General features: G+C 42.5%; 1 protein-coding gene across 1 annotated transcript in view; it reads right to left on the bottom strand.

Annotated features, from left to right (window-relative positions):
* Positions 1-11,349: 11,349 nt before the first annotated feature.
* Positions 11,350-26,912, bottom strand: part of LOC122814982 (putative bifunctional UDP-N-acetylglucosamine transferase and deubiquitinase ALG13) — an 895,852-nt gene continuing 880,289 nt past the window's right edge. Inside the window, exons 6-7 of the mRNA XM_044087237.1 lie at positions 11,587-11,651; positions 11,350-11,382 (exon numbers count right to left, since the gene is read on the bottom strand). Of these exons, the coding sequence (XP_043943172.1) occupies positions 11,350-11,382; positions 11,587-11,651 (98 nt within the window). The remainder of the gene's footprint in view (positions 11,383-11,586; positions 11,652-26,912) is intronic.

The following is a 26,912-nucleotide window of genomic DNA, read 5'->3' as shown; positions in this document are numbered from 1 at the left end:
CAGAAAGGTACATTTATGTGTGGCTTTTGTAACTGGTGTAACTACTTAAAAATAGGTAACACTTACCATCAGGGACAGAAAATATCATATAAACCATAGCATTAACTGTGAAACCAAATCTATTATTTACTTGGCAATTTGCGACTGTTGCCCGGCTTATTATGTCGGCAAAACAGATCGCAAATTTAAGGAAAGAATTTACCAACACATTTATGCCATCAGGAAGAACAAAAATGAAAATGCCTTAGCAAAGCATATTAGTAACAACTCAGGCCACAGTTTCCATTTTATGGCAATAGACCATGTCCCGTACACTAAAAGGGGTGGTCCAGTTTCCATAATTCTTGAAACACGAGAATTAGAATGACAAATAAAACTGGACGCATTTAGTGTTCCTGGTTTAAATGAAAATTGCAATATCTCTTGTATTTTGAAACCTAAAAGTTTCCAGAGGTAAAAACTACTTGTTAGTAGACTAATAGTAAGCCTTTTTATTCTTTAACACAAGAGGTTTTATACTGGGATATTGTTTTTCTCCTATAAGGTCTTTATTGTGACTTGGTTATTACCGGTCAACTTTTGTAAACTTATTGGCAAAGTTTACCCTTGCATGTCTTATTGTTAACTTGTACATAGAGTTCTGTATACTAGAACTTATAAGACATTTAATTTAGGGTTATAACTTGTTGAAGTCTAAGTATTTAGTTTTTCAAGTCATTGACTCTACGGTTTGATTTACACAGTATATATATATATATATGTCCTTAGTACTCTATATTGTTATATCTTTATTAGATATATACACTATCTAGTCAATTTTACAGGTTTATGGACTAGCCTTTGTTCTTTAGTACTTGCTAGTCCCTTTAGGAGTTAACTGTATGATTTGAGACTATGTAAAAAAATGCCCAAGTATTATAATCCTTGTGGGTTAGCCGTCTTGGCTAAAACTTTTAATTTTTGAATTTTTGATTTGTTTAAATAATTTATGGTACCCCTGGTCTGGTAAAATACTCATAATATATTTTAAATATTTTAAACATTTAATGTTGATGTATTTGTTAAATATATTATTTAAAAAAAAACTTGGAAGTGATGTCTTTTGGTGACATCACTTTACTTTTAAAACCAGTTTGTGTTTTGGCGCCTATTTGTATAACTCTGAGGAAGCTACTGTTTCACAGTAGCGAAAACGCTTGCTGTTTCTTAAACTTGCGTTAAGCAGACTTTTTCTTGTTTGGGACTCCTGTCTGCTTGGATTACCTGTTGGCTTTTTTTACGTCTTTTTGAGTTTATTTGTTTTTTACTAGTTGATTTATTGTGCTTTAGCCAAAGTGATAGATTCCCTACTCCCTTCATGATTAATATGTCTACCAGTCTTATTATTACTTCTCCCACTCTCCTGCTTTTAGTGGTTGCTCTTAGCTGCATTGTGTTAGGTGTCTAGAATGATCAGTTTTTGATTGATTACTTTTATGTACATATGTATAGCATCATTGTTTGAATCATTTGTTTTATTATCTGTATCACTGCTCCTTCACAGGTTGTGTGTGACAGTTGCTTATTATATGCTTCTATTGATTGTTAATGACCTATATTATTCTTGTTTCCATTTTTGTACTTCTTCACATAAGGGGTTGGGGTGGTTAGGCACCGGGCTATGTTTGAAGGAGTACTGTGCTACCCCTTAGTGTCATTAGTTTATATTCAGCAATTGAAAGATTGATGTGGATCTCCTTTACTGCTACTTACCTAATTTTACAATACACCCTCTCCTCTCATGTGGTTCTGATATTTTATCAGAGAAAAAGGATTAGTCATCCCTCAAACTAATCCATCTGTATTAGCTAGTCAACATGGCTTGGTCCATAGATTTGTGGAATACAAGAGGCTTACAAAACAAATCTAAAAAATTTCTTCTATTACATTTGTTGTTCAAATCACAGGCTAATATTTGTTTCTTACAAGAAACGCATATACCTAAGGAAGACTGGTCAAAAGAATCTGAAAGAAAATGGATAAGATCCATAAATTATGTGGGTGATAGCTCTAACTCAAAGGGAGTGGCTATTGTAATTAAAAAGGATTTCCAGGGAGTAATCACAGAAGTTAACTCTGACAATAATGGTAGATGGTGTTATTTCATATCTCAACTTCCTAACTCTAGCAAACCAATCCTCTTCCTTAACCTCTATGGCCCATGTGCGCAACAACAAGTTTTTATTTTAGAGATATACAACATCCTCTGCACATTCCATGATCACAAACTTATTTTGGGCAGTGATTGGAATGCTGTCCTAGATCCTAACATAGATCGCACTAGTAAATCTCCCTCGTACAATTTTCAAGCCTCTTTAGTCCTAGAGGAACTGATAACTGACTTCAACCTTATTGACCCTATTTCATTTAGTGAGTTTTTAACCAAGGACAAAATATACACATATTTGAAATGTTACAACAGTTGGTCGCGATTATATTTCTTACTAATTTCTGAATCCCTTTCTTTTCTCAAGATAAACCACTACAGAACCTAGGTTTTTCTCTGATCATGCAAGAATTTCCCTCAAGATCTTTCACTCATCAAAATCAACCTCAACCCCCCTCTATAGCAACTGGACACTAAACAACCTACTTCGTAACAAGGACATAGTTCAAGAAAGTAAAGAAATCCTAGCAGACTTCGGTTCTAATCTTGATTTTTCACATATCCCCCTAGATAACCAATGGGCGGCTTGTAAGGCCAAATTGAGAGGTATGCTGATCAGCAAGGCCTCTTATTATAAAAAACTTTACAAAATTAAGGAAAATAACTTGATCTCGAAACTCTCTGACTTAGAAAAGAAACCAAGATTAAGCCCAGACCCTTGCTTAGATAAAGTAATTAGTAGTACTCAAAAAGAACTACTGGAACTTCATCAACAAAACCTCTCCTTGCTTGAACAAAAATTTATTGCAACATATTCAGAATGGGCGCAAATCCCTTCTAAGACTCTAGCAAGAATAATAAAAAAATAATCAATGCACTCCCAGGATTTCTATTTTACAATACCAAAACAAAATTTATAAATCTGACTCAAATAATTCAGTTATTTTTTTCCTTGTACTCAGATATATTTTGCAGGAAGGTAGATCCATCTCCTAACTCACATATGGAGAAATTCTTGAATACTATTAAGTTCCCCTCCCCGAATGAATCTCAAAGATCCATGATTTCGGCTCCACTGACTCTTCAAGAAATCCAAGATGTTATTACCAACCTTAAACTACGAAAATCTCCTGGTCCTGATTACCCCTGATTTCTTTAGAGCCTTCAATCTAATAATCTCCCCTTCTCTTTTAAAGGTACTCAACTTCATTATAAAACAAGGAATTTCAGATCTACATTGGAACACCTCGAAAACCATACTGATTTTGAAAAACAAGCATGACAAAACCGACCCCCACAACTATAGACCCATCTCTTTAATAAATGTTGACATAAAAATCCTATCGACTATTCTGGCAAACAGACTTAAAAAAATTATGCCCTCTTTAATTTCCCCTGACCAGGCTGGTTTTATGTCTCATGACACTTGGGATAATACCTTGACTCCTTAATTCAATTTACAAAAAAAATATTAAAACCCGATATATGCATTAACCCTTGATGCTTCTAAAGCCTTTGACAGAGTTAATTGGGATTTTCTGTTTCTAACCTGATCGTATTTTAATATCCCCAGTGCTTTCTCTGATATGATTAAAATTCTATATAAAAACTCATCCACCTAACTCTACATAAATAAAAACGTATCTAAATCAATTAGGATTACGAATGGTACAAGGCAAGGCTGCCCATTATCCCCCTTTCTTTTCAATATCTTCATTGAACCATTCTTCCTTTATATCGCTCAAAACTCATTCCATTCGATCCCTACAGTCCTGAATACTAATATAATGTTTTCTGCTTTCGCGGATTACCTCAATTTGTATTTTCAATATCCCAACACAGACCTAGGTAAAATCATTAATACTATTAATAAATTTTCGAAGGCTTCAGGTTACTAGATCAATCATAAGAAATCGCACATCTTTCCTATTAATCCTATAGGTCATAAATCTCATTACTTTCCAGATTCTACCTTTCAGACAACTTTCAATATTAGTTATCTCGGTATACATTTTGATCATAACCAAGCTTCCATGCTCCAAAATAACCTACTCAGAACATGGTCTAAAATTCTACAAGATCTTCGTAGATGGGAACTAATGAATCTATCTCTTCTATCCAAAGCTGCGATAGTGAAGATGAACATCTTACCCAGATTCCTTTACCAATTTAGCACCTCAAATCATATGATATCCAATACTCTTTTCTCTAAGATTAATAAAGAATTAGCCAAATTCATCTAGTTTCCTAAATCAGTTAGGATATCGTACTCTAAGTTAGTTTACCCAAAGAGTACGGGTGGTCTAGGTTTACCTAACTTTCAACTTTACTATATGATTATTTGTGCAAATAGAATTTTGTCCATTTCTAAACTAAATCAGGGAGACTAATTCTTCCCCTTCCTGGATGAAAACAGGTTAACATGTTCAAGCTAATAAAATCAATCCCAAAGCTCTTTCCTTTCTTTCTCCAGAAGCTCTCAACAATTCCAAATTATTCAGCACTCAAACATAAAATTAGGCTATTCCAAACTCCAAGATCCATCAACCTTGATAAAGCCTTCTCTACTCCAACCTCTTCATTTAAATCCTAATATTAAGATCAATAATTTGATGATCAATCTCTCAGACTTTCCTCTCATTAAGGATGCTGTAGTATGGGACACTCTCAAATAAGGATACAACACTTCCTGCCCTACACTTAATTCTCAAGGTCAATAATAAATACACGGTGATCCTCGGTCAACTAAGAGAAATATCAAAATTTGCTTATATTCCGGTCGAGAGTCAGGACATCACCAAACTCTGAGATTATACATGCGTTTTTGAGTTCAGAGAAAATGCTCTCTAAATCGTATAACCTTTTGAACTCCATAATACACAACTCGGCTTGCCTATTCTCCACTTATTGGGATAATCATGGAACCTCTTTTACGGATGAACAAAAACGATCTGCCATAAAAACCACCTTAGAACTCTCCCCATTTAAAAAACTCATCTACACACAAATAATGATCAATAACTCGTATTATACACCATCTGTGCTTAATAGGTTTGACCCCAAGAATACCCCCTCCTGTACGTGTTGTTCCTTCCCAAAGGCTGACCTCCTACACATACTTTGGTCCTGCAAGTATTCCCACAAACTTTGGAATTCATTAAAAGTTTGTCTAGAGAAAATGGGTTACCACAAATCTACCCTTTCTTGGGAGGTAGCGATCCTTTATATACCTACTATAAAACTCTCTAAATTAGATCTACATGTAGTAGTCATTCTATGTTCCCTTATTAAATTATATATCACTAAAAAAGTACAGTTTTGTACCTACCATAAATGTAGATGTTAGAGTGTTCACACTGCTGCAGTCATCAGACTTGGGTTATCCTGCCGTCAGGTGGTCCTGTAATCACAGCCAGAGTTCCAAAGTCTTGGTCCGGCGTCGGTTGCTGCCACTTCCTCCCTGACGTCAGTACGCCAGGGGTATATAAGATGCAACAGATGCCATTTTCTTCAGTTTTTCTTGCCCAGATGTCAGGTGCCCTCAAGTAGGTAGGCAATACATATAAAAATAAAAATACCTTCATTCACAAGCAAATACACCACAAAGGTTGTATAGGATAGAAAGGTATAGAGAAGGCCAGCTAGTTCAGAGGGGATGGAGGGAGGGTAACCTGGACTGAAGCAGTGTGGACTGCAGCAGTGTGAACAATCGAACATCTACATTTATGGTAGGTACAAAACTATACTATGTTTATCGTGTTACACTGCTGCAGTCATCACACTTTGGTAGAATCCCAAAGCTTAGGTTGGGTGGCTGGTCTATAAAGAGTTAGGATTGGCTATGAGGCCCTGCAGAACTGCAGTGGCAAATCCTGCTCTGGATTTAGAGTAAAGAGGCAAGTGGTAATGCTTGGTAAAGGTGTGCACTGAACTCCAAGCTGCAGCCTCCAAAATTTCCTTGGTAGGTACTCCTCTGAGAAAGGCTGCTGAAGTGGCTGTAGCCCTGGTGGAATGTGGCCTAATGCTGTTTGGGACTGATTTCCCATGCTGTGTGTAGCAGCAACGAATACAGTGTCCTGTCCACTTGGATATAGTCTGCTTTGAGATAGCCTTGCCCTGTGATCCTGCAGCATATGCTACAAACAGTTGCTCAGTTTTTCTGATAGCTTTTGTTTTGTCCAAGTAGAAGCATAGCTGCCTGTGCATGTCTAAAGAATGCAGAGGTTTCTCCCCTTTATTCTGGGGGTTTGGATAAAAAGTTGGCAAATGGATGGTTTGGTTAAGAGCCACAATAGATACCACCTTTGGCATACAAGTAGAGTTTGTCCTTAGAGAAACCCTGTCCTGATGAAAAATTATAAAAGGTTCCACTGCCATTAAGGCCTGTAAGCTCTGAGACTCTTCGTGCTGAAGTTACCACCAGGAGCAGAGCTGTTTTCCATTATAAAAATTTTAGATCTGCTGTACTGGCTGGTTCAAAAGGTGGCAAGATCAGCTTTTCCAAAACAAAATTGAGGTCCCAGGTTGGTGTAGGTGCTCTCCTGGGTGGTCTTATGTTTTTAGCCCCTCTGAGGTACTGCTTTAGCAAGGGATGAGAGAATAAAGGAGGATCCGTGTTTTAATGTGCTGAAATGGCAGAGGCACGGATCTTAATTGATGAGAAGGATAGGCCTCTGTCCAGCATCTCAGTTAAACATTGTAAAATCTGAGGAATGTTTGGAACAAGAGGGTCTAGGCTTTGAGCCTGGTTCCAGGCGCAGAATTCTCTTCCATTTTTCTGAGTAAGCTTTTCTGGTGCTAGGCCTCCTGGCCTCCAAAAGGACATCCATAACCGCTTTAGAGAGAGGTGTTGCCTGTTTGACTAATAAATCTGCCATGCAGCCAGGTTTAGGGTTTTGAGCTGACCGTGCAGGATCTGATTGTTTTGTTGAGTCAGAAGGCGTGTAATTTGAGGCAAAATCCATGGCGGGCCTTGTGCTAGGTTCCTTAAGATATGGTACCATTGCTGACGTGGCCAATCTGGAGCAATCAGGATCATCTGTAGTTTCTCTTGTCTGGCTTTTAGGAGTACCTTTGAAAGGAGAGGCAGAGGCTGGAAAGCATAAACTTTTAGGTTCTTCCAGCTGAACAAAAGAGCATCTACTTTCCATGCTTGTTTGTGATAAGTCCTTCTGCAGAATTTTTGTAGTTGGCAATTCAGTGGGAAGGCAAAAAGATCTATGTCTGGGCATCCCCATTTTTACGTTACCATGCTGAAGATTTGTGGATTTAATTTCCATTCGTGAGGGTCCATGATATTAATGCTTAGATAGTCTGCCAGAGTATTTTTCTTTCCTGGCAGGAATTGTGCTTGCAGATGAACTTGGTACGTTACAGCTGTGTTCCACAAGGTCACGGCTTGCCTGCATAGGGGGTAAGAATGAATGCCCCCTTGTTTATTTACCACATTACTGTGGTGTTGTCTATTAATAATTGTCCTGGATGCAAAAGGTCTTTGAAAGCTGTTAGGGCATTTTGCACAGCCAACACCTCTTTTTGATTGATGTGAAGAGGCATCTGGTCTGTTGTCCACTTGCCCTGAATGCATTTTCCTGCCATGTGTGCTCCCCAGGCGTAATCCGAAGCATCTATTGTCAGAGCCTGCCTGCCTAGCTGTGGGTAGGGTGAAAGGCTGACCCTTGTTTGTGTGACATGCCTGTGCCCACCATCGAAACTGCTGTTGTAGGCAGGGAATCAGTGGTATTATTGCTTCTAAACTGAGAATGCTGAGTCCAAACACTTTTTAGGTACCTTTGTAGTTTCCTCATATGCAGTCTGGCATATGGTATTATTAGTATGCAGGATGCCATGAATTCCAGGGCCTGCAGAATTTTTCTTGCAGGGATATGGGACTTTTTTGCCAGTGCTTGAAAATATTGAGTTAGTTGCACCTGCTTGTCTGGCGTGAGGTAAGCCATCTGGGCCGTTGTATTTAAGCTGGCACCCAGGAATATAATCTGTTGAGAGGGTACTAGTTTTGACTTCTTTTAGTTTACTGTGTACCCTAGAGAAGTTAGCAACCTTTTTACGAAAGCCAGATGTTGTAAAAGAATGTCTTTAGTCTCTGCTTGAATGAGGCAGTTGTCAAGTATGGATATATTTGAATTCCTTTTTGTCTGCAAAATGCAATTACTGGTGCCAGGCACTTTGTGAAGACCCTGGGCACAGCAGATAAGCCAAAGGACAGTGCAGAGAATTGGTAGTGCATTGTACCAGCGTTGAATCTGAGGTATCTTCTGCAATTTTGTCTGATAGGGACATGCAGGTATGCCTCTTTGAGGTCCAGAGTAACAAGCCAAGCATTCTTGCCCAGCATGGGTAGAAGCTGCTGTAATGTCAACATTTTGAATTTCGGAATATCCAGGTAAGTATTTAGAATTGAAAGGTCTAATATGGGTCTCCAGGCCTTGTCCTTTCTGGGGACCAGGAAGAGTCTTGATAAAATCCTTGTCCTTATTCCTGCTAAGGTACTTTTTGAATAGCTCTCATGTCCATGAGGGCTGAAATTTGTTTCTGTGCCTCTGCCCATTGATTTTGTGGCAGGTCTGGCATTCTTTTTAGCCTTAGTAAAGTATGAAAGTGGAACCTGTAACCTTGAGACACAATATTTAGAACCCATTTTTCTTGGGTGATTGTTTGCCAGTTTTGAGAAAAAAGTGCTAGTTTGCCCCCCAAGGGGGCTTCCAAAAGGGAAGTGCTTGGCATACGAAAGGAAAGTCATTGTGATGGTTTCCTGTAAGGTTGAGACTTATCCTCACCTCCTTTTGGGGTTGAGGTGCCCCACTGTCATCTGTTTGAGCCTTGGGGTTGACATCTGCCTCTTGGGCATCTGTATCTGCCTCTCTGTCATCTGTCTGACACTGGAAAGGACCAATTTTTTGTAGGCCAATTTCTGCTAAATCGAGGTGGCTGTACCTGTAAGAAATCCTTGACTGTTTGCATAGATTTAGCTTTATCCTCCATTTTCTTTAACAAATCTTCTGCCTTAACACCAAACAAGGTATCATGCTGTAAAGGAGCATCCAATAATTTTGCCTTAACATGATCGGGTAAACTCTGTTCTTTTAACCAGGCATGCCTTTGAATCACTGAACATGTAACTGCGGCTCTACAAGAAGCCTCTAGAGAATCAAAACCACATTGCAGAGTATGTTTTCCCACCTGTTCAACCGCATGCAATAAATTCTGCATTTCTTTACAATCAGGAGCTTCTGAGCTTCCAAGCATTTTCTGTTTTAATTGAGCCATTAAATATTGTTGGTACTTAAGCATGTGAAACTGGCAATTTAAAGCTCTTACTGCTAAAGTTGCAGGTTTGTATACTTTCTTCCCCCATCTATCCAAAGCTCTGGAATCTCTGTCAGAGGGTACTGGATTTTTTGCAATGGAAGCCTTAACCCCTTTTGGACCCTGTGAAATAGTTTCTGGATCAGCAGAAGGGTTTTTATAAAGGAACTTGAGAGTCAGGGACTCTGTAGTACCTATCTGGCTTGGCTGGTGCCGGGGGCAAGAAATCAGGAGATAAGCTGGATTCAGAGAACACATCATCCACAATATCTAGCACAGGCGGAATAGCCAGGGGCCTGCGCTGAGGCAATAGAAGGAAATCTCTGAGCCTTTTCTTAGATTCTGAGTAATCCTGACTTGCCCAATGGAAATGCTCCCTCATGGTATGTACAGTTTCCCCAAAATAATAATCCTCAGGAGGAGAGGCTGAAGGGATAGATTCTTCAGCATCAGAGTCCTCATAGGGGGGTAGAAAGTACCCCTGGTCTGAAGAGGAATCAGAAGAAATGTAAACCTGATCAGAAAAATCATAGTCTGTATCCTGCCTAGGCCTTTATGCAGGAGGTGGATGGGAACCATTGATTAAAGTAATGAGGTCTTCAGCCATTTTAAGCATCTGTTTCTTAGGCATGGAGGCTTGTCCAGGAGAATGCTGTACTTGTTTCTTTGTCTTTAGTGGTAGTTTTGTCTTGGCTGTAGTTTTAATAGTAAGTTGTGAAGGTCTGAAAACACCCTCAGAAGCCAATGCCTGCTCAGCGGCTCTGGGCCCTTCTGAGGGATTAGTTTCCGTAGGCCCAATACCTTGAGTTTCCAGAGGCCTAGTTGTCTCCACGTGGGAGTTGGAGGTGGCCTGTGGCTCTGAGGTAGCGGGTGTCAGGGGCTGCGAAAGCACCTGAGAACCGGCGACTGGCCTAGAAGAGGCTTCGTAGTCTGTTTTTGACCTCTGATGTCTGTCTTTATCTTTATCCTTGTGTTTTTTCGGTACTGCGGTTGTCGGTTGATCCAACAGCATTTTATAATTGAACCTTCGGCCAAAGTAGTGCAATGCAAATTCAAAACGCCTTTTAATAGCACGTTTGTTAAATCTAGCACAAAACCGACAACTAGTGACGTCGTGATCTGGGCCTAGGCATGGAATACAGTAAGAGTGGAAGTCCTTATGGGGTATTTGCTTTCCACAAGAAATACAATTATTAACTTTTTCTGACATCGGTCTGAGGCAAGAAAAAAGTTTCCCTAATGGGGTACTTAGCTTTATTGAAGACTTTGGATCTGAAATTCGACTTCGAAAATCTCAGGAGTAGGCCGACCAGCACTTGCTAACTGCTTCTGCTTCGGGCACCATGCGGCAAGAAAGACTGAAGAAAATGGCGTCAGTTGCATCTTATATACCCCTGGTGCACTGACGTCAGGGAGGAAGTGACAGCAACCGACACCGGACCAAGACTTTGGAACTTTGGCCGTCTACGGGACCGCCTGATGGCAAGATAACCCAAGTGTGATGACTGCAGCAGTGTAACACGAACATCTGGCTGGATCGCACCAAACTTTGTTGGAATAATTTCAAAGAGATGGCCCTTACATATATTTCAGCACAGAAGCTTATCACAAAAGGACCTAGGAAAAAAGCCTTCTTTGAAAAAGTTTGGAAAAGTTTATTTGACCTAATTCTTAGCACTAAATTATGCTCATAGTTCATGTCTCAGTTTTTGGTATAGTTCTCACTCCAAGCGTATCTGGGAGATCCACTGATATCCCTTATAAGGTCAATGATCCTCTTCTAACCCTCTCTATAGGGTAACACTTTAGTTTTGTAAATCTTGTACATATTTTTGTTTGTTTTATAGGTTTAGATTGTATTGGGCTTACCTGCATATTCAAGTTTCCATGTAATGTTCATTTATGCCTTTCTGTGAAATAAATAAAAAGTTATTTGAAAAAAAAAAAGATTAAATGAAGAGAGCACAACTCTGCCTCAAAGAGTTCGCTCTAAGGACTTGACTCCAGATGTGTCTACGCTGCTTTTCTTCCTTGTCACCTACTGCTCTCTCCATGCTTTACCCATTATCATCGTCCACTTCATCTTAAACATGAAATAAATATATTACACTTACTTGGCATTTGTCTCCTAAACAGTATCGACAACCAGCAAACACCATATAGTCAGTCTTCTGCAGTTCTAAAAGTAAAGAAAACACAATTAGTTCCTTTTCCTAAAGTATTCTAGTCATTACATTTCAGCTATGTAGGAAAGTTGTAGAGCACACAACCTCTCTGAAATCTGACAGCTGTTTTACTATCAGTTACCTGATGCAACAGTGCTCACTAGTTCTTCAGATGGGCCATTTGCCATAGGGAACTGTCATGGCTGCTTCTTCAAAGACTGTCCCTCTCAGCATGAATTCTCACATTCTTTACTTCCAATTCCATGTGTAAGGTGACACAATCCTTGGCAATACTTGCTGTATCAAACAGCATATGCCCATAGTGCCTTGGTTCCAAACCCCCTCCAGTAAAAATGCAAGGCAACTGAAGGGAAATCAAAGCATGGCGAAAAAGTAAAACTGCAGAAGACTCTTCAAGATAAACTTTGATGCTAAACACTCATTTTTTGAGTCTCTCTTATCATAAGCCCCACAACCAATCAGCCCATTCAATCAACCCAAATCAAGGTTTTCCAGATGGGGCCATCATGTAAGCAGCCATCAGAAGTGGTACACATTTTTAAAAACATCTTTATTAAACATTTTTTGAAAAGAAACAAGGATGCACTGTTTCCTTAACATATCCATTATTTTCATACAGTATACATGAGTTTGCTTAATTTTCATTCACTCCATCATTACGTAAATTGCTCAGTTCCAGTGTTCCCTTAAATCTCACTCCCCATGATTCGTATTCTGCATGTCCACTCCTATGCAATTTCCTCTTTTCCTTTTCTAAAGATCCTAAGGATCTCATCTCTATTTTTACCGCCTTTATAACATTCAATACTCCAGTTATAGTTTGCTTAGACTTTGATTTCCCTTTTCTAATAAATGTTTTTTGGGACCAACAGCACAAAGCTATGTTATTATCATAATGATAGAGCTGTGTTGATCGTTCCCATCCTTCCTCAATGGATGGGTCTACAGATCCAGCCTCAAAGAAGACTTATGCCACTCCAGACTTTAGGATCAATAAATAGAAGTTATGTTCTTACCATAACGTTCCATGTTAGTTGTCTTCTTCTCGCCTTCTTCTTGCTGGATGGGTTCGGAGCCGACCTCGGCCCGACTGCCACTCTAAAAGCTCGAGAGTTGGTTCCACCGGCTCGAGGCTCCCCTTATATCCCACAATGCTAGGCGAGAGTTACCTCAGATCTCGTTTGTAAGCTAACCCCAGCTTATAATAGTAACAGAATCATTCTAAAAACAGAATCCACCTCTAAAAACAGGAAGAAGGGTGACCTACATCCTGATCCAGGAAATATGCACAACAGCATATGCCTAAGAAAGAGGTGGTAGAAAGAGAGGTCACGATCACAACTCCTCTAGGTCTGTCCAGGCCAGGGGGAAGGAGGGTGGGACGCAAGAAGAAGGCGAGAAGAAGACAACTAACATGGAACGTTATGGTAAGAACATAACTTCTATATGTTAAGTTGTCTATCTCGCCTTCATTCTTGCTGGATGGGACCGCGTCCCTAGCACCTTGTCCCGGGTGGCCTAACGGAACAGACTCCTGAGAACAGTGGAACCAAAGTTAGCTCTATGTCTAGAAGCTAAATCCAACTTATAATGAGAAATAAAAGTATGAGGAGTAGCCCAAGTAGCCGCTGCACAAATGGTGTCAATAGGCAGTCTGTCTTGGAAGGCTAAAGAAGTAGCCAAAGCTCTGGTGGAATGGGCTTTAGGTTTATTAGGCAATTTTTGTTGTCTAATTTCATATACCAGGGAAATCAAAGATGTTAGCCATCTGGATAATGATACCTTTGAAACTGAAAGTCCCTTTCTGCTTTCCGCATAGGAGACAAACAGCTGATCAGATTTTCTGAATTGTTTTGTTCTATCCAAGTAGTACCTCAATTGACGATGAACATCCAGGCAGTGTAATTTTTGTTCAGACCTATTGGAATACTCTGGAAAAAAGACAGGGAGGTCAATACTTTGGTTTAGATTTGATGTCGAGACCACCTTAGGCAAAAAGGACGGGTTAGTACGTAAGGATACTCTGTCCTTATGAAACAAAAGATAAGGAGGACGACAACTGAGTGCTTGAAGCTCTGAAACTCTTCTAGCTGATGTAATAGCTACCAGAAAAAGAGTTTTCCATGATAACAATTTCAAGGAACAGGAAGCTGCAGGTTCGAAAGGGGAAAGAATCAAAGAAGCAAGAACTAAATTTAGGTCCCAAGGAGAAGGAGGATTTCTTATAGGAGGTCTGAGAAGAAAAACTCCTTTCAAAAAGGCTTTGCAAAGTTTGTGGGACATTAGGGCAGATTCAGAAATACCCACATGGAAGTTAGAAATAGCTGCCAATTGAACCTAAAGTGTAGATGGAGATGAACCTGCATGGAAGAGTTCAGCTAGAAAATCAAGGACTAGTTGGATGGAAGCTGTGAAAGGATCTATGTCCTTTCCTTGTGCCCAATATGAGAAGCGTTTCCACTTACTCAAATAAATCTTTCGAGTGGAAGATTTATGAGAAGCTATCAATATATCTCTAACAGAGTGAGATAATTGAGGAAGCCTGGCTACGGTTGGAACTGGAGGAACCAAGCAGTGAGGTTCAGAGAGGGGAGGGAGCGATGAAATTGACCCGACTGATGGATCAAAAGATCTGGAACTAGGTCCAGATTCCACGGTCGCTCCAAGAGAAAACGATGTAGAAAGGGGAACCACACTTGTCGAGGCCAGTAAGGAGCAATGAGGATCAGGGATGCCTTCTGAGCGATAGCTTTCTGAATTACTTGAGAGATCAGTGGGAAAGGAGGGAATGCATACAGAAGTCCCCGGGGCCAAACTTGGACTAGAGCGTCTCTGCTGGGTTGGCCTGGTAAAGGGAATAGAGTGAAATATTCTCTGCACTTGCTGTTTTGGGGACTAGCAAAAAGATCGCAGCAAGGCTGACCCCACTTGAGAAAAATTTCTCTCACTACAGAGTCTTTCAGAGACCACTCGTGAGGCATGAGAATAGCTCTGCTCAACTTGTCCGCAATATGATTGGACTTCCCGGGGATGTGCGTTGCTATCAGAAAACGCTGAGAAGAAATCGCCCATTGCCACAGTCTGAGTGCTTCTCGACACAGGGGGTATGATCTGGTTCCGCCTTGTTTGTTGATGTACCACACTACAGACATATTGTCTGTCTGGATTGCAATTGTTCCCAAGGGAAGAGAGTCTTGAAGGGCTTGCAACGCTAAAAGCACTGCTCTCATCTCCAGAACATTTATGTGCAAGTGGCATTCGTTTGGTTGCCATGTGCCCTGGACTGTCCTGCCCTGATAATGCCCCCCCCACCCGGTCAGGGAGGCATCCGTTGTCAGTGTAGCAACCGGGGGAGGTGGAACAAAGGGTCTTCCCGACAGGAGCTGGGGGGAAGACATCCACCACATGAGATGCTTTTTGCACGCCTGCGTGATCACAATGGTGTGAGACATTGGAAGTTCCTGGTATGACCATTGAGTAAAAAGCATCCACTGAAGGATCCGCATGTGGTATCTGGCTAATGGAAGGAGAGGTATGGCCGCTGCCATGATTCCCAACACTTTTAGAACTAACCTGGCTTTGATTCTGTTGTTGTTGAGAAGGAGTGATACCAATTTGTGAATGTCTGATATCCTTTGGTGTGTTAGTCTCGCAGACATGTTTATAGTATCTAGATTTGCGCCTATGTAGGTAATAGTACGACAAGGCGACAAAACAGACTTTTCGCAATTTATTGAAATACCCAGTTTTTGACAAACGCGAAAAGTATAATCTCTGGCCATCAGAAGGAGATGCTTGGTGGGAGCTGTGAGGAGCCAGTTGTCCAAATATGGAAACACCTGGAATCCTTGTCTCAGGTGAGAAGCTACCACTGCCATGCATTTGGTAAACACCCGGGGGGCAGTGGTGAGACCAAAGGGCAGGGCCCTGAACTGAAAATGACTGGTTCCTAGCCTGAAGCGGAGGAATCTTCTGGAGCGTCTGTTCATTTTTATGTGATAGTACGCATCCCGAAGGTCTATAGAGCACATCCAGTTTCCTTTGCCCAAAAGGGGAAGGATGGATTGCAGCATGACCATCCGAAATCTTGTTTTCTTGACTGATTTGTTCAAGACACTGAGATCCAATATCGGTCTCCAGTCCCCTGTTTTCTTTGGAACTAAAAAGAACCTTGAGTAGATTCCGGATCCTTGTTGGTCTGCTGGCACTGGCTGAATTGCTCTTTTTGCAAGCAGTTTTGAAATTTCCAAAGCTGCTAGATCCCTTTGAGCGGGTGGAACATCTGGAAGGGATTTTTTTGACTGATTTGGAAAGCGAAGAAAGGGGATAGAATAGCCTTCGGAAATGATGGCCTGTACCCATTTGTCTTGAGTCAGGGATAGCCAGGCTTCTGGGTACAGTGACAATCTTCCCCCGACTGCCTCCGAAGAAGGGCAGTCGGGCAACACCTCAGGGATGCTGAAAGGGCTTGTCAGGGAAGGCTTCCCGATTGCCCTGGTTCTGCGGACCCCCCCTGCCCCTAGGACGACGTCTACCATTGTTATTCCCACCTCTGCCTTTGGTAGGAAAACGACTCTGTGCGTCAGGCGAAGTCCCTTGAGATTGTTTACGGAACCACATCTTTCCACCCTTCTGGCCTTTGGGGTAAGGCCTGGAAGGAGTCGAAAAACGGACTCCGACGGCAGAAAGGGTCTTGCCATCAGTCTCGCACCTGGTCAGGGTTTCTTTCACTTGAGGACCAAAGAGAGATGATCCATCAAAAGGGGAGTTCGTGAAAGACGTCTTGAAAGGGTCCGCAAAATTGCATAGCCGCATCCAGGCGTGCCTACGTAAGGCCACACCTGTCCCTGCGGCTCTGCTCGCTCCATCAGCCGCGTAAGAAAGGAGGCGCATGGAGGAGTTGGATATGGAATTAAGGGTAGCCAGCTGCGTGTTCATCTTGTCTTGGAAACCCGCAGCTGTAGGATCCTTTAACATTTCACTCGCTTCTTTGATCAAGTCCCTTTGAAGACGAGTGAAATGGCACAGGTAGTTCAGCGAACGCATGGTAAATGTCGCTGAGGAAAACATCCGCTTCCCGTACCTATCCATGGACCTAGATTCCTTGTTAGGTGGATGGACAGGTACTGAAGGATCAGCCAGTTCCTTCTTTGTGGCAGCAGCTACCACCATAGCATCCACAGAAACTCCTTTTGTTAAAAATTGCTTGTCTGCTGGAGCTGTGATGAACTTAGAGGGTCTCCTGGGAGTGGGGTCCACTGAATCAGGAGCCGTCCATGCCTTCTTAGCAACCACCTGCATGAGGGGGTCGAAGGGAGGGGACACCCAGGAGGTGGAAGGACGAGAGCCAAACGCCTCAAGATACACAGATTCGTCCTCCGAAGGGTTGAGGGCTGGCCAATTCCCCCTCTGTTTCAGGATCTCCAGAATGTCTGCAAATGAGACATCTTCAGAAGGGGAACGGGGGGAACCCTCAGACTCATCCAAATCTGTGTCTGACGTGATGGACTCAGGTGAGTCAATGTGTTTCCTCTTACACTTCCTCTTCCGAGGGGGTTCTTCTGCCAAATCAGGAGAGGCCTCGGAAGAGGATGAAATCCCCACAGGGGGCTCCTGAGGAGCTGGCTCTCTGCGGTCTGGGATGAGGGAGTGAGTCGACCTACCCTGAGGCAGCATAGAGGGAGGGGCGGACGGAGCCGACTGTGGAGTAGAGCCAGGCTCTAACACACTCCGCATGACCTCGAATGCACCCCTGTCAGGCAGAGCCAGAGGTCCCCGCTCCGAGGAGCTAAGAACCCCTCGGCACCGACAGTGATGGCTCGAGGTCGATGTCGGAGCCGAACTCACCAGCGCCAAGCCCGAGAGGGAGAGGGGGGTCGGACAAGGGTCCAATGCCACTCACCCCCTCGGAGCCGACGAGGGAAGTCCGGCGCCGAGATTCTTCCAAAGAAGAAAACGGAGCCGACGACGGAGCCGAAGACAATTGTATCGGCTCCGACGTAATCACAGTCTCGGTTCCGACGCGACCCGGCTCCGAACTCGAGAGTCGAAGGAGGAAAATGTTGATGGACCGGGGCAGGCATCGACTGATGAGTCGGGCTCTGAAGCATCTGGGCTAGTGCCTCGGACTTAAGTAGTCGACTCACTACCCTCTGAAGGTCATGATCCGACAGCCTCGATGACCTAGAGGAGTGAGACCTTTGGCTCCGTTCAGACAGCAGGGGAGATCCTGGAGCCGAATGAACGGAGCCAAGAGATGGTGACCTGGACCTCTTCCTAGTTGTCGGCTCCGAAGGTCTGGTCGGAGCCGACACGGGAACTTCTACTACCTCGGCTCCGGCCGGAGCCGAGGGGGCCACAGAAACTGTGGATTGAGACTTATCGGCTCCAGCCGGAGCCGATAAAGGCAAAGGTTGAGAAACCTGAGGTCTCGGCTCAGATGCCGGAGCCGAAGACCTAGATGCCTTAGAGGGCTTCCCTGTTGAAACAGACAGGGAATCCTCTGGCTTCAGTAAGCCTCTAAGAATTAATTTATTTTTTCTTTCCTGCAGGACCCTGGGGCTGAAGCCATGGCACACAGCACAGGAGTCCTGCAGGTGCAAAGGCCCCAGACAATAGACACAAGAAGTGTGAGCGTCTGTCAGAGACATTTTCTGACAGCACGCATCACACTTCTTGAATCCGGAGACCTTTGCTTCTTTGGACATTTTTGTCTGACAGGTGTACACAAACACGCACACAAACACACAAGTTATACCCTGTCAGGTAAACACAATAATTTTAGTAGTAATACTAGTAATTTAAAACTGTAATAAACTAGAATAAACTACAAAAAACACACACACTCCACTAGGGAAGGGAAGGCCTATAGGCCCAAGGGAAGAACCAAATGTTCTTGGGGAAAGAAACGGAAAATATTTTGGGTAGGGAATAAAGTTTTCTAACCTACACTAACTAAGTAAAAAAAATATTAACTTAAAGGGGTTTTAAAGACTAGTTTTCACAAGAAAAGTAGTACTCACCAGGAACCGGTAGAAACAACCAACCTCGAAGCTGTAGCAGCAAACGAGATCTGGAGGTAACTCTCGCCTAGCATTGTGGGATATAAGGGGAGCCTCGAGCCGGTGGAACCAACTCTCGAGCTTTTAGAGTGGCCGAGTCGGAGCCGAGGTCGGCTCCGAACCCATCCAGCAAGAATGAAGGCGAGATAGACAACTTAACATCTCAGTCTCCTCTCCTTGGTGTGTAGAACACTTTTCAGGAGGCAGTCCATAGTGACATACTTGAAACAAAGTGAATTATCTTCTACTGAATGGAAAAGGGAGGTAAAGCAGGGAGATGTGAAAAGACGGAACCAGACAAAACAGATTCAGCATTGTAAGTACTTAACTTTCATATGGGATGCTCTATTCTGTCCATTTATCAACAGATGGGAGAGCCCCCAGCTACTTAACCTGTAGAGTCATGCATTCCAGAGGACAGCTGAACCAAAAGTTAGCCTGTTTTCAGACTGCAAATAAATAAATATATTACAAGCTGCAACATTTTTTGACTGCAAAAATCCAACTAGGACAGCCTATTTTCAGAGGCGGTCCAAGGGAAATGCTCCAGAAGCATGTCTCTGCAATGTGGGATGAAACTGGACTACCCCGGAGGAAACCCACGTGAATGCAGGGAGGACATGCAGAATCCACACAGAAGGCAGCCCAGCCAAGAATCAAACCGGATACCTCTTGCTGTGAGGCAACAATGTTAACCACTGCACCACTGAGAAATAAGTGTGTGAACAGTGGACCAAGTCTCAGCCACACAACTATCAATGCAGGCCCTGAAAAAGAAAGCAAAGAAAATTTAAAAACATCTAATTGAATGGGCTTTAACTGGTTCAGGCAGGGTCAAGCCTTTTTCTTGCAAACATGAAAAATTCACTTGACAACTATATAGATAAGGACAGTTTTGAAATGCTATGGCCCACCTTAGATTTAAAAATGGAGACAAATAGTTAATCTGTCTTCCTGAAGGATCTGATACAAGTGAAGAGACTAAGTTGATGTGCATCTAGTAAGTGAAACACATTCTCCTTTACTACAGAAAATTAGGAAAAAAAATCAGCTGACTGATGCTCTGGTTCAGTGGGGTCAAAGAAACTAACTTAAGGACAAAAGATGGATTGGTTCTCAAGCATACGCTATCTTTATAGAACATAAGGGGGCTTGCAGAACAAAGCCTGTAGTTCCAATTGAGCCGAAGTTATTGCCACTAGAAAAACTATTCACCAAGTCAAAAATCTGATGTCCATCCTGGCAGCAGGTTCAAAGGGCAGCTGGGGAGGTGTAGGTTTGTGCTTGGGTTACAAAACTACCTTATATAAACACTCCTATGCAAAAATCCTAAATCTTCTATATTTTCTTGCATACTTGGGAAGCACACAGATGTCCTCCCACTGTTTTTTGGTAAACTGCCTTTCCAATCTTCACTTCTAGTATTTAACCTCTTCAGATTGAATCTCTTAGTTATCAAGTAATATTTTATATGCCCTAACTATACCTTTTTAACAGCAGTTTCTGTTCATTTTTTCTTTTTGCCCTACCTTCCTGCACATGTCCATATGGCAGCCTGTGTGGGAACTTTAACTGTCTACACAGCACTGCCCTCAATTCCACAAAGGCTGATGACAAACTCCCCCACCACCACCAACTCACCGCTCAGTTGCTTTCCTGATCAGCAGACAAAGTAACCAGTGTTCATGTGCCACAAAGTGTGCACCCCCCCCCTCACAAAAGATGGTCATAATCATCCTCCATGCCTACACCAATAAGCCCCTAAAATACAGTTTTGTACCTACCATAAATGTAGATGTTCGAGTGTTCACACTGCTGCAGTCATTACACTTGGGTTATCCTGCAGTCAGGCGGTCCCGCAGTCTGCCAGAGTTCCAAAGTCTTGGTCCGGCATCGGTTGCCGTCGCTTCTTCCCTGACGTCAGTGCGCCAGGGGTATACAAGATCCAACGACATTTTCTTCAGTTTTTCTTGCCCCAGATGTCAGGTGCCCCCCAATAGGTAGGCAATACATATTGCTAATAAAAAGTATACATATAAAATAAAAGCAATACCTTCAGTTACAAGCAAATACACCACAAAGGTTGTATAGGATAGAAAGGTACAAGTCCAGCTAGTTCAGAGGGGATGGAGGGAGGGTAACCTGGACTGCAGCAGTGTGAACACTCGAACATCTACATTTATGGTAGGTACAAAACTGCACTATGTTCGTGTTACACTGCTGCAGTCATTACACTTGGGTAGAATCCCAAAGCTAAGGTTGGCTTGCTGGTCTATAAAAAGTTAGGATTGGCTATGAGGCCCTGCAGAACTGCAGTGGCAAATCCTGCTCTGGATTTAGAGTAAAAAGGCAGGTGATAATGCTTGGTAAAGGTGTGCACTGAACTCCAAGTTGCAGCCTCCAAAATTTCCTTGGTAGGTACTCCTCTGAGAAAGGCGGTTGAAGTGGCTGTAGCCCTGGTGGAATGTGACCTAATGGTATTTGGGACTGATTTTCCATGCTGTGTGTAGCAGTAACGAATACAGCGTCCTATCCATTTGGATATAGTCTGCTTTGAGACAGCCTTGCCCTGTGATCCTGCAGCATATGCTACAAACAGTTGCTCAGTTTTCCTGAAAGCTTTTGTTTTGTCCAAGTAGAAGCTTAGCTGCCTGTGTATGTCCAAAGAATGCAAAAGTTTCTCCACTTTATTCTGGGGGTTTGGATAAAAAGTTGGCAAATGGACGGTTTGGTTAAGAGCCACACTAGATATCACCTTTGGCATAAAGGTAGGGTTTGTCCTTAAAGAAACCCTGTCCTGATGAAAAATTATAAAAGGTTCCACTGACATTAATGCCTGTAGCTCTGAGACTCTTCGTGCTGAAGTTACTGCCACGAGCAGAGGTGTTTTCCATGATAAAAATTTTAGATCGGCTGTGTTGGCTGGCTCAAAAGGCGGGTCAGTTTTTCCAAAACGAAATTGAGGTCCCAAGTCGGTGTTGGTGCTCTCCGGGGCAGTCTTATGTTTTTAGCCCCTCTGAGGTATTTGTGATAAGTCCTTGTGCAGAATTTTTGTAGTTGGCAATTCAGTTGGGAGGCAAAAAGATCCATGTCTGGGCATCCCCAGTTTTGCGTTACCATGCTGAAGATTTGTGGATTCAATTTCCATTCGTGAGGGTCCATGATATTTCTGCTTAGGTAGTCTGCCAGAGTATTTTTCTTTCCTGGCAGGAATTGTGCTTGCAGGTGAACTTGATACGTTAGAGCTGTGTTCCACAAGGTCATGGCTTGCCTGCATAGGGGATAAGAATGAGTGCCCCCTTGCTTATGTACCACATTACTGTGGTGTTGTCTGTCTTTAGTAATAATTGTCCTAGATGCAGAAGTTCCTTGAAAGCTGTTAAGGCATTTTGAACAGCCAACATCTCTTTTTGTTTGATGTGAAGATGCATCTGGTCTGTGCTCCACTTGGCCTGAATGCATTTTCCTGCCATGTGTGCTCCCCAGGCATAATCCGAAGCATCTGTTACAGTTTGCCTGGCTGTGGGTTGGGTAAAAGGCTGGCCTTTGTTTAGGTGACATGCCTGTGCCCACCATCGAAACTCCTGTTGTAGGCATGGAATCATTGGTATTACTGCTTCTAAACTGTGAGAGTGTTGAGTCCAAACACTTTTTAGGTACCACTGTAATTTCCTCATATGCAGTCTGGCATATGGTATTAGTAGAATGCAGGATGCCATGAATCTCAGGGCCTGCAGAATTTTTCTTGCAGGGAGATGGGACTATTTTGCCAGTAAATGAAAATATTGAGTTAGCTGAACTTGTTTGTCTGGCGTGAGGTAAGCCATCTGGGCCATTGTATTTATGCTGGCACCCAGGAATATAATCTGTTGCGAGGGCACTAGTTTTGACTTCTTTTCGTTTACTGTGTACCCTATAGAAATTAGCAACCTTTTTTACAAATGCCAGATGCTGTAGAAGAATGTCTTTGTCTCTGCTTGAATGAGGCAGTCGTCCAGGTATGGATATATTTGAATTCCTCTGTCTGCAAAATGCAATTACTGGTGCCAGGCACTTTGTGAATACCCCGGGTGCAGTAGATAAGCCAAAGGGCAGTGCAGAGAATTGGTAGTGCAATGTACCAGCTTTGAATCTGAGGTATCTTCTGCAATTTTGTCTGATAGGGACATGCAGGTATGCCTCTTTGAGGTCCACAGTAAGAAGCCAAGCCTTCTTGCCCAGCATGGGTAGAAGCTGCTGTAATGTTAACATTTTGAATTTTGGAATATCCAGGTAAGTATTCAGAATTGAAAGGTCTAGTATGGGCCTCCAGGCCTTGTCCTTTCTGGGGACCAGGAAGAGTCTTGAGTAAAATCCTTGTCCTTGTTCCTGCTGTGGTACTTTTTGAATAGCTCTCATGTCCATGAGGGCTGAAATTTGTTTTTGTGCCTCTGCCCATTGATTTTGTGGCAGGTCTGGCATTTCTTTTAGTCTTGGTAAAGTATGAAAGTGGAACCTGTAACCATGAGACACAATATTTAGAACCCATTTGTCTTGGGTGATTGTTTGCCAGTTTTGAGAAAGCGCTAGTTTTCCCCTTAAGGGGGCTTCCAAAAGGGACGTGCTTGGCGTACGAAGGGGAAAGTCATTGTGACGGTTTCCTGTAAGGCTGAGACTTGTCCTCACCTCCTTTTGGGGTTGAGGTGCCCCACTGTCGTTGTCTGTTTGAGCCTTGGGGTTGAGATCTGCCTCTTGGGCGTCTGTATCTGCCTCTCTGTGGCCTGTCTGACACTGGAAAGGACCAATTCTTTGTTGGCCAATTTCTGCTAAACCGAGGTGGCTGTACCTGTAAGAAATCCTTGACTGTTTGCATAGATTTAGCTTTATCCTCCATTTTCTTTAAAACCTCTTCTGCCTTAACACCAAACAAGGTATCATGCTGTAAAGGAGCATCCAATAATTTTGCCTTAACATGATCAGGTAAACTCTGTTCTTTTAACCAAGCATGTCTTCGAATCACAGAACCTGTAACTGCGACTCTACAAGAGGCCTCTAAAGAATCAAAACCACATTGCAGAGTGTTTTCCCACCTGTTCAACTGCATGCAATAAATCCTGCATTTCTTTACAATCAGGAGCTTCTGAGCTTGCAAGCATTTTCTGTTTTAACTGAGCAATTAAATAGTTGGTACTTAAGCATGTGAAACTGGCAATTTAAAGCTCTTACTGCTAAAGTTGCAGAAGTGTATACTTTCTTCCCCCATCTATCCAAAGCTCTGGAATCTCTGTCAGAGGGTACTAGACTTTTTGCAATGGAAGCTTTAACCCCTTTTGGACCCTGGGAAATAGTTTCTGGATCAGCACAAGGGTTTTTGTAAAGAAACTTGTGAGAGTCAGGGACTCTATAGTACTTGTCTGGCTTGGCTGGAGCAGGGGGCAAAGAATCAGGAGACAAGCTGGATTCAGAGAAGGCATCATCCACAACGTCTAGCACAGGTGGAATAGCCAGCGGCCTGTGCTGAGGTAATAAAAGGAAATCCCTGAGCCTTTTCTTGGATTCTGAGTAATCCTGACTTTCCCAATGGAAATGCTCCCTTATGGAATGTAAAGATTCCCCAAAAGAATAATCCTCAGGAGGAGAGACTGAAGGGATAGATTCTTCAGCATCAGAGTCCTCATAGGGGGGTAGAGAGTATCCCTGGTCTGAAGAGGAATCAGAGGAAATGGAAACCTGATCAGAGGAATCAGTCTGTATCCTACCTAGGCCTTTTCTCAGGAGGGGGATGGGAACCCCAGATTAGAGTAATGAGGTCTTCGGCCATTTTAAGTATCTGTTTCTTAGGCATGGAGAACTGTCCAGGAGAATACTTTACTTGTTTCTTTGTCTTTAATGGTACCTTTGTCTTGGCTGTTTTAATGGTAAGTTGTGAAGGTCTGAAAACACCCTCAGAAGCAGATGCCTGCTCAGCGGCTCCGGACCCATCTGAGGGATTAGTTTCCGTAGGCCCAATACCTTGAGCTTCCAGAGGCCTAGTTGTCTCCACATGGGAGTCGGAAGCAGCCTGTGGCTCTGAGGTAGCGGGCGTCAGGGGCTGCGAAAGCGCCTCACTGAGAACCGGCGAACCACCGACTGGCCTAGAAGAGGTTTAGTCAGTTTTGGACCTCGGATGACTGTCTTTATCCTTGTCTTTGCGTTTTTTCTGTATGGAGGTCGTCGGTTGAACCGACGGCATGGTATAATTAAACCTTCGGCCAAAGTAGTGCAAAGCAAAAATCAAAACGTCTTTTTATAGTGCGTTTGTTAAATCTAGCACAAAACCGACAACTAGTGACATCGTGATCAGGGCCTAGGCATGGAATACCGTAAGAGTGGAAGTCCTTATGAGGTATTTGCTTCCCACAAGAAATACAATTAACTTTTTCTGACATCGGTCTGAGGCAAGAAAAAAAAGTTTCCCCAACAGGGTACTTAGCTTTACTGAAGAGTTCGGATCCGAAATTAGACTTCGAAAATCTCAGGAGTCGGCCGACCGGCACTTGTCAACTGCTTCTGCTTCTGGCACCGCGCGGCAAGAAAGACTGAAGAAAATGGTGTTGGATGCATCTTATATACCCCTTGCGCACTGACATCAGGGAAAAAGTGACAGCAATAGACGCCGGACCAAGACTTTGGAACTCTGGCCGACTGCAGGACCACCTGACGGCAGGATAACCCAAGTGTAATGACTGCAGCAGTGTAACACGATGAACATCTGCTATTCAAACTCCAGTCACATGGGCCATTGTCATCTCAACACCAACAGAGCAGAACACTCAATTTATTTTTGCATTTTGCTTGGAGGAGAAAGATTTAGCTCTCTGTGGCAGATAACTATGAACATGCAGGAATTATCAACATCTGCAGGCAATAACGAAAATGAACCTTCCCAAGTATTAACTTCTCCAGAGAAGCAGGAAGTACAGCAGCTGAAAAAGCTGTGTCCTGAAATAATGAGAGACAATTGAAGCCAGACACCTGAATTTCAATTAGCACTGTTTGCTGAAGTCATAAATTGGAAATAAAAAAAAAAAGTACAACTGCAGCACAAATGTCTGGCAGGGAAACATTCTTACAACAGGCTAGAGAAGCAACCATACCTCTCTGATGGAGCCTTTAAGTACACTTGCCATGCAATGTTTACATACCAGACAATAAAATGACTGAATCCACACACTGTTTTGATAGGGACTGCTTACCATGAACCACATATCCTGAGCAAATACTATGAAAAACCTGTTTACAGCTCTCTGCACTTGTGCAATCTCTTCAACCAAGATCTGACCTGAGAAAAGTCAAGCAAACAAATCACTGCTGCCTGGATTTTGTCTAAGGAAAAGAAGCAACTTTATTTTTTTTTTTTTTAAAACAAGAACCATCTTTATTAAAATTATCATGTAGGTAAATCATACATCTATAAAAATGTAAACAAACCATACTGACAATTTTAGTTGCAAACATTATACCTCCTTACAATCTATCCAGTCACTGTCAAATATTACATAGCTCATTCACATCCTGCCTTCTTTTAAACCTCTATTCCTCTCCATGTATTGCTCACATAATTCCCATTTTTTCTATGTAATTTGCTCCTACCCTTTTCTAAAAGATCCCAATTTCAGTTTTCTCTGTTATTATATTCACCATTTCTAGTACAGCTAATTTAGACTTATTTCTGTTTTCTAGTAATTGCTTTTATGGTAGCCACCATAATTAGACTCAGCAAGGACTTGCTATGTCTAGACAATTAAGTCACACTCCCAGAAAATAAGTTCCCAATTTCCTCTTTCTTTACCATCACACCTCCGTTTGCTGTCTGCCTTAAGAAAAGTTCATTGGAGTCTACTTGGTGTATAAAAATGCCTAAGTAAATACTGCCAAAGATCCTAAATCTTCTAGACTTTGCTGCATATTTGGGAGATGCACATATATTCTCCCATTGCTTCTTTGTGACTCACTTATTCAGTCTCTTTTCTCAGTCCTTTCTAATGTTCGCTGATTGATTTTTATACTTACGCAATATTTTATACGCTCTACTAATTATACTTTTTTTTTTTTTAGCAGCAGCTTCTGTTCCAGATGCTACTAAAAATTTTACCAGTGCTGGTCTTTTGCTTACATTTCTTTTCCTTTGCCTATATTACTCTGATATCAATCCTTGATAAGGAAAGCAATCTG

Source organism: Protopterus annectens, chromosome 11.part0 (assembly GCF_019279795.1).
Source record: "Protopterus annectens isolate FY-2018-M chromosome 11.part0, PAN1.0, whole genome shotgun sequence".
In the NCBI taxonomy this organism is placed as follows: Eukaryota; Metazoa; Chordata; order Ceratodontiformes; family Protopteridae; genus Protopterus; species Protopterus annectens.
The sequence above is the reverse complement of the archived record's forward strand: the minus strand, read 5'-3'. Positions and strand labels throughout refer to the sequence as shown.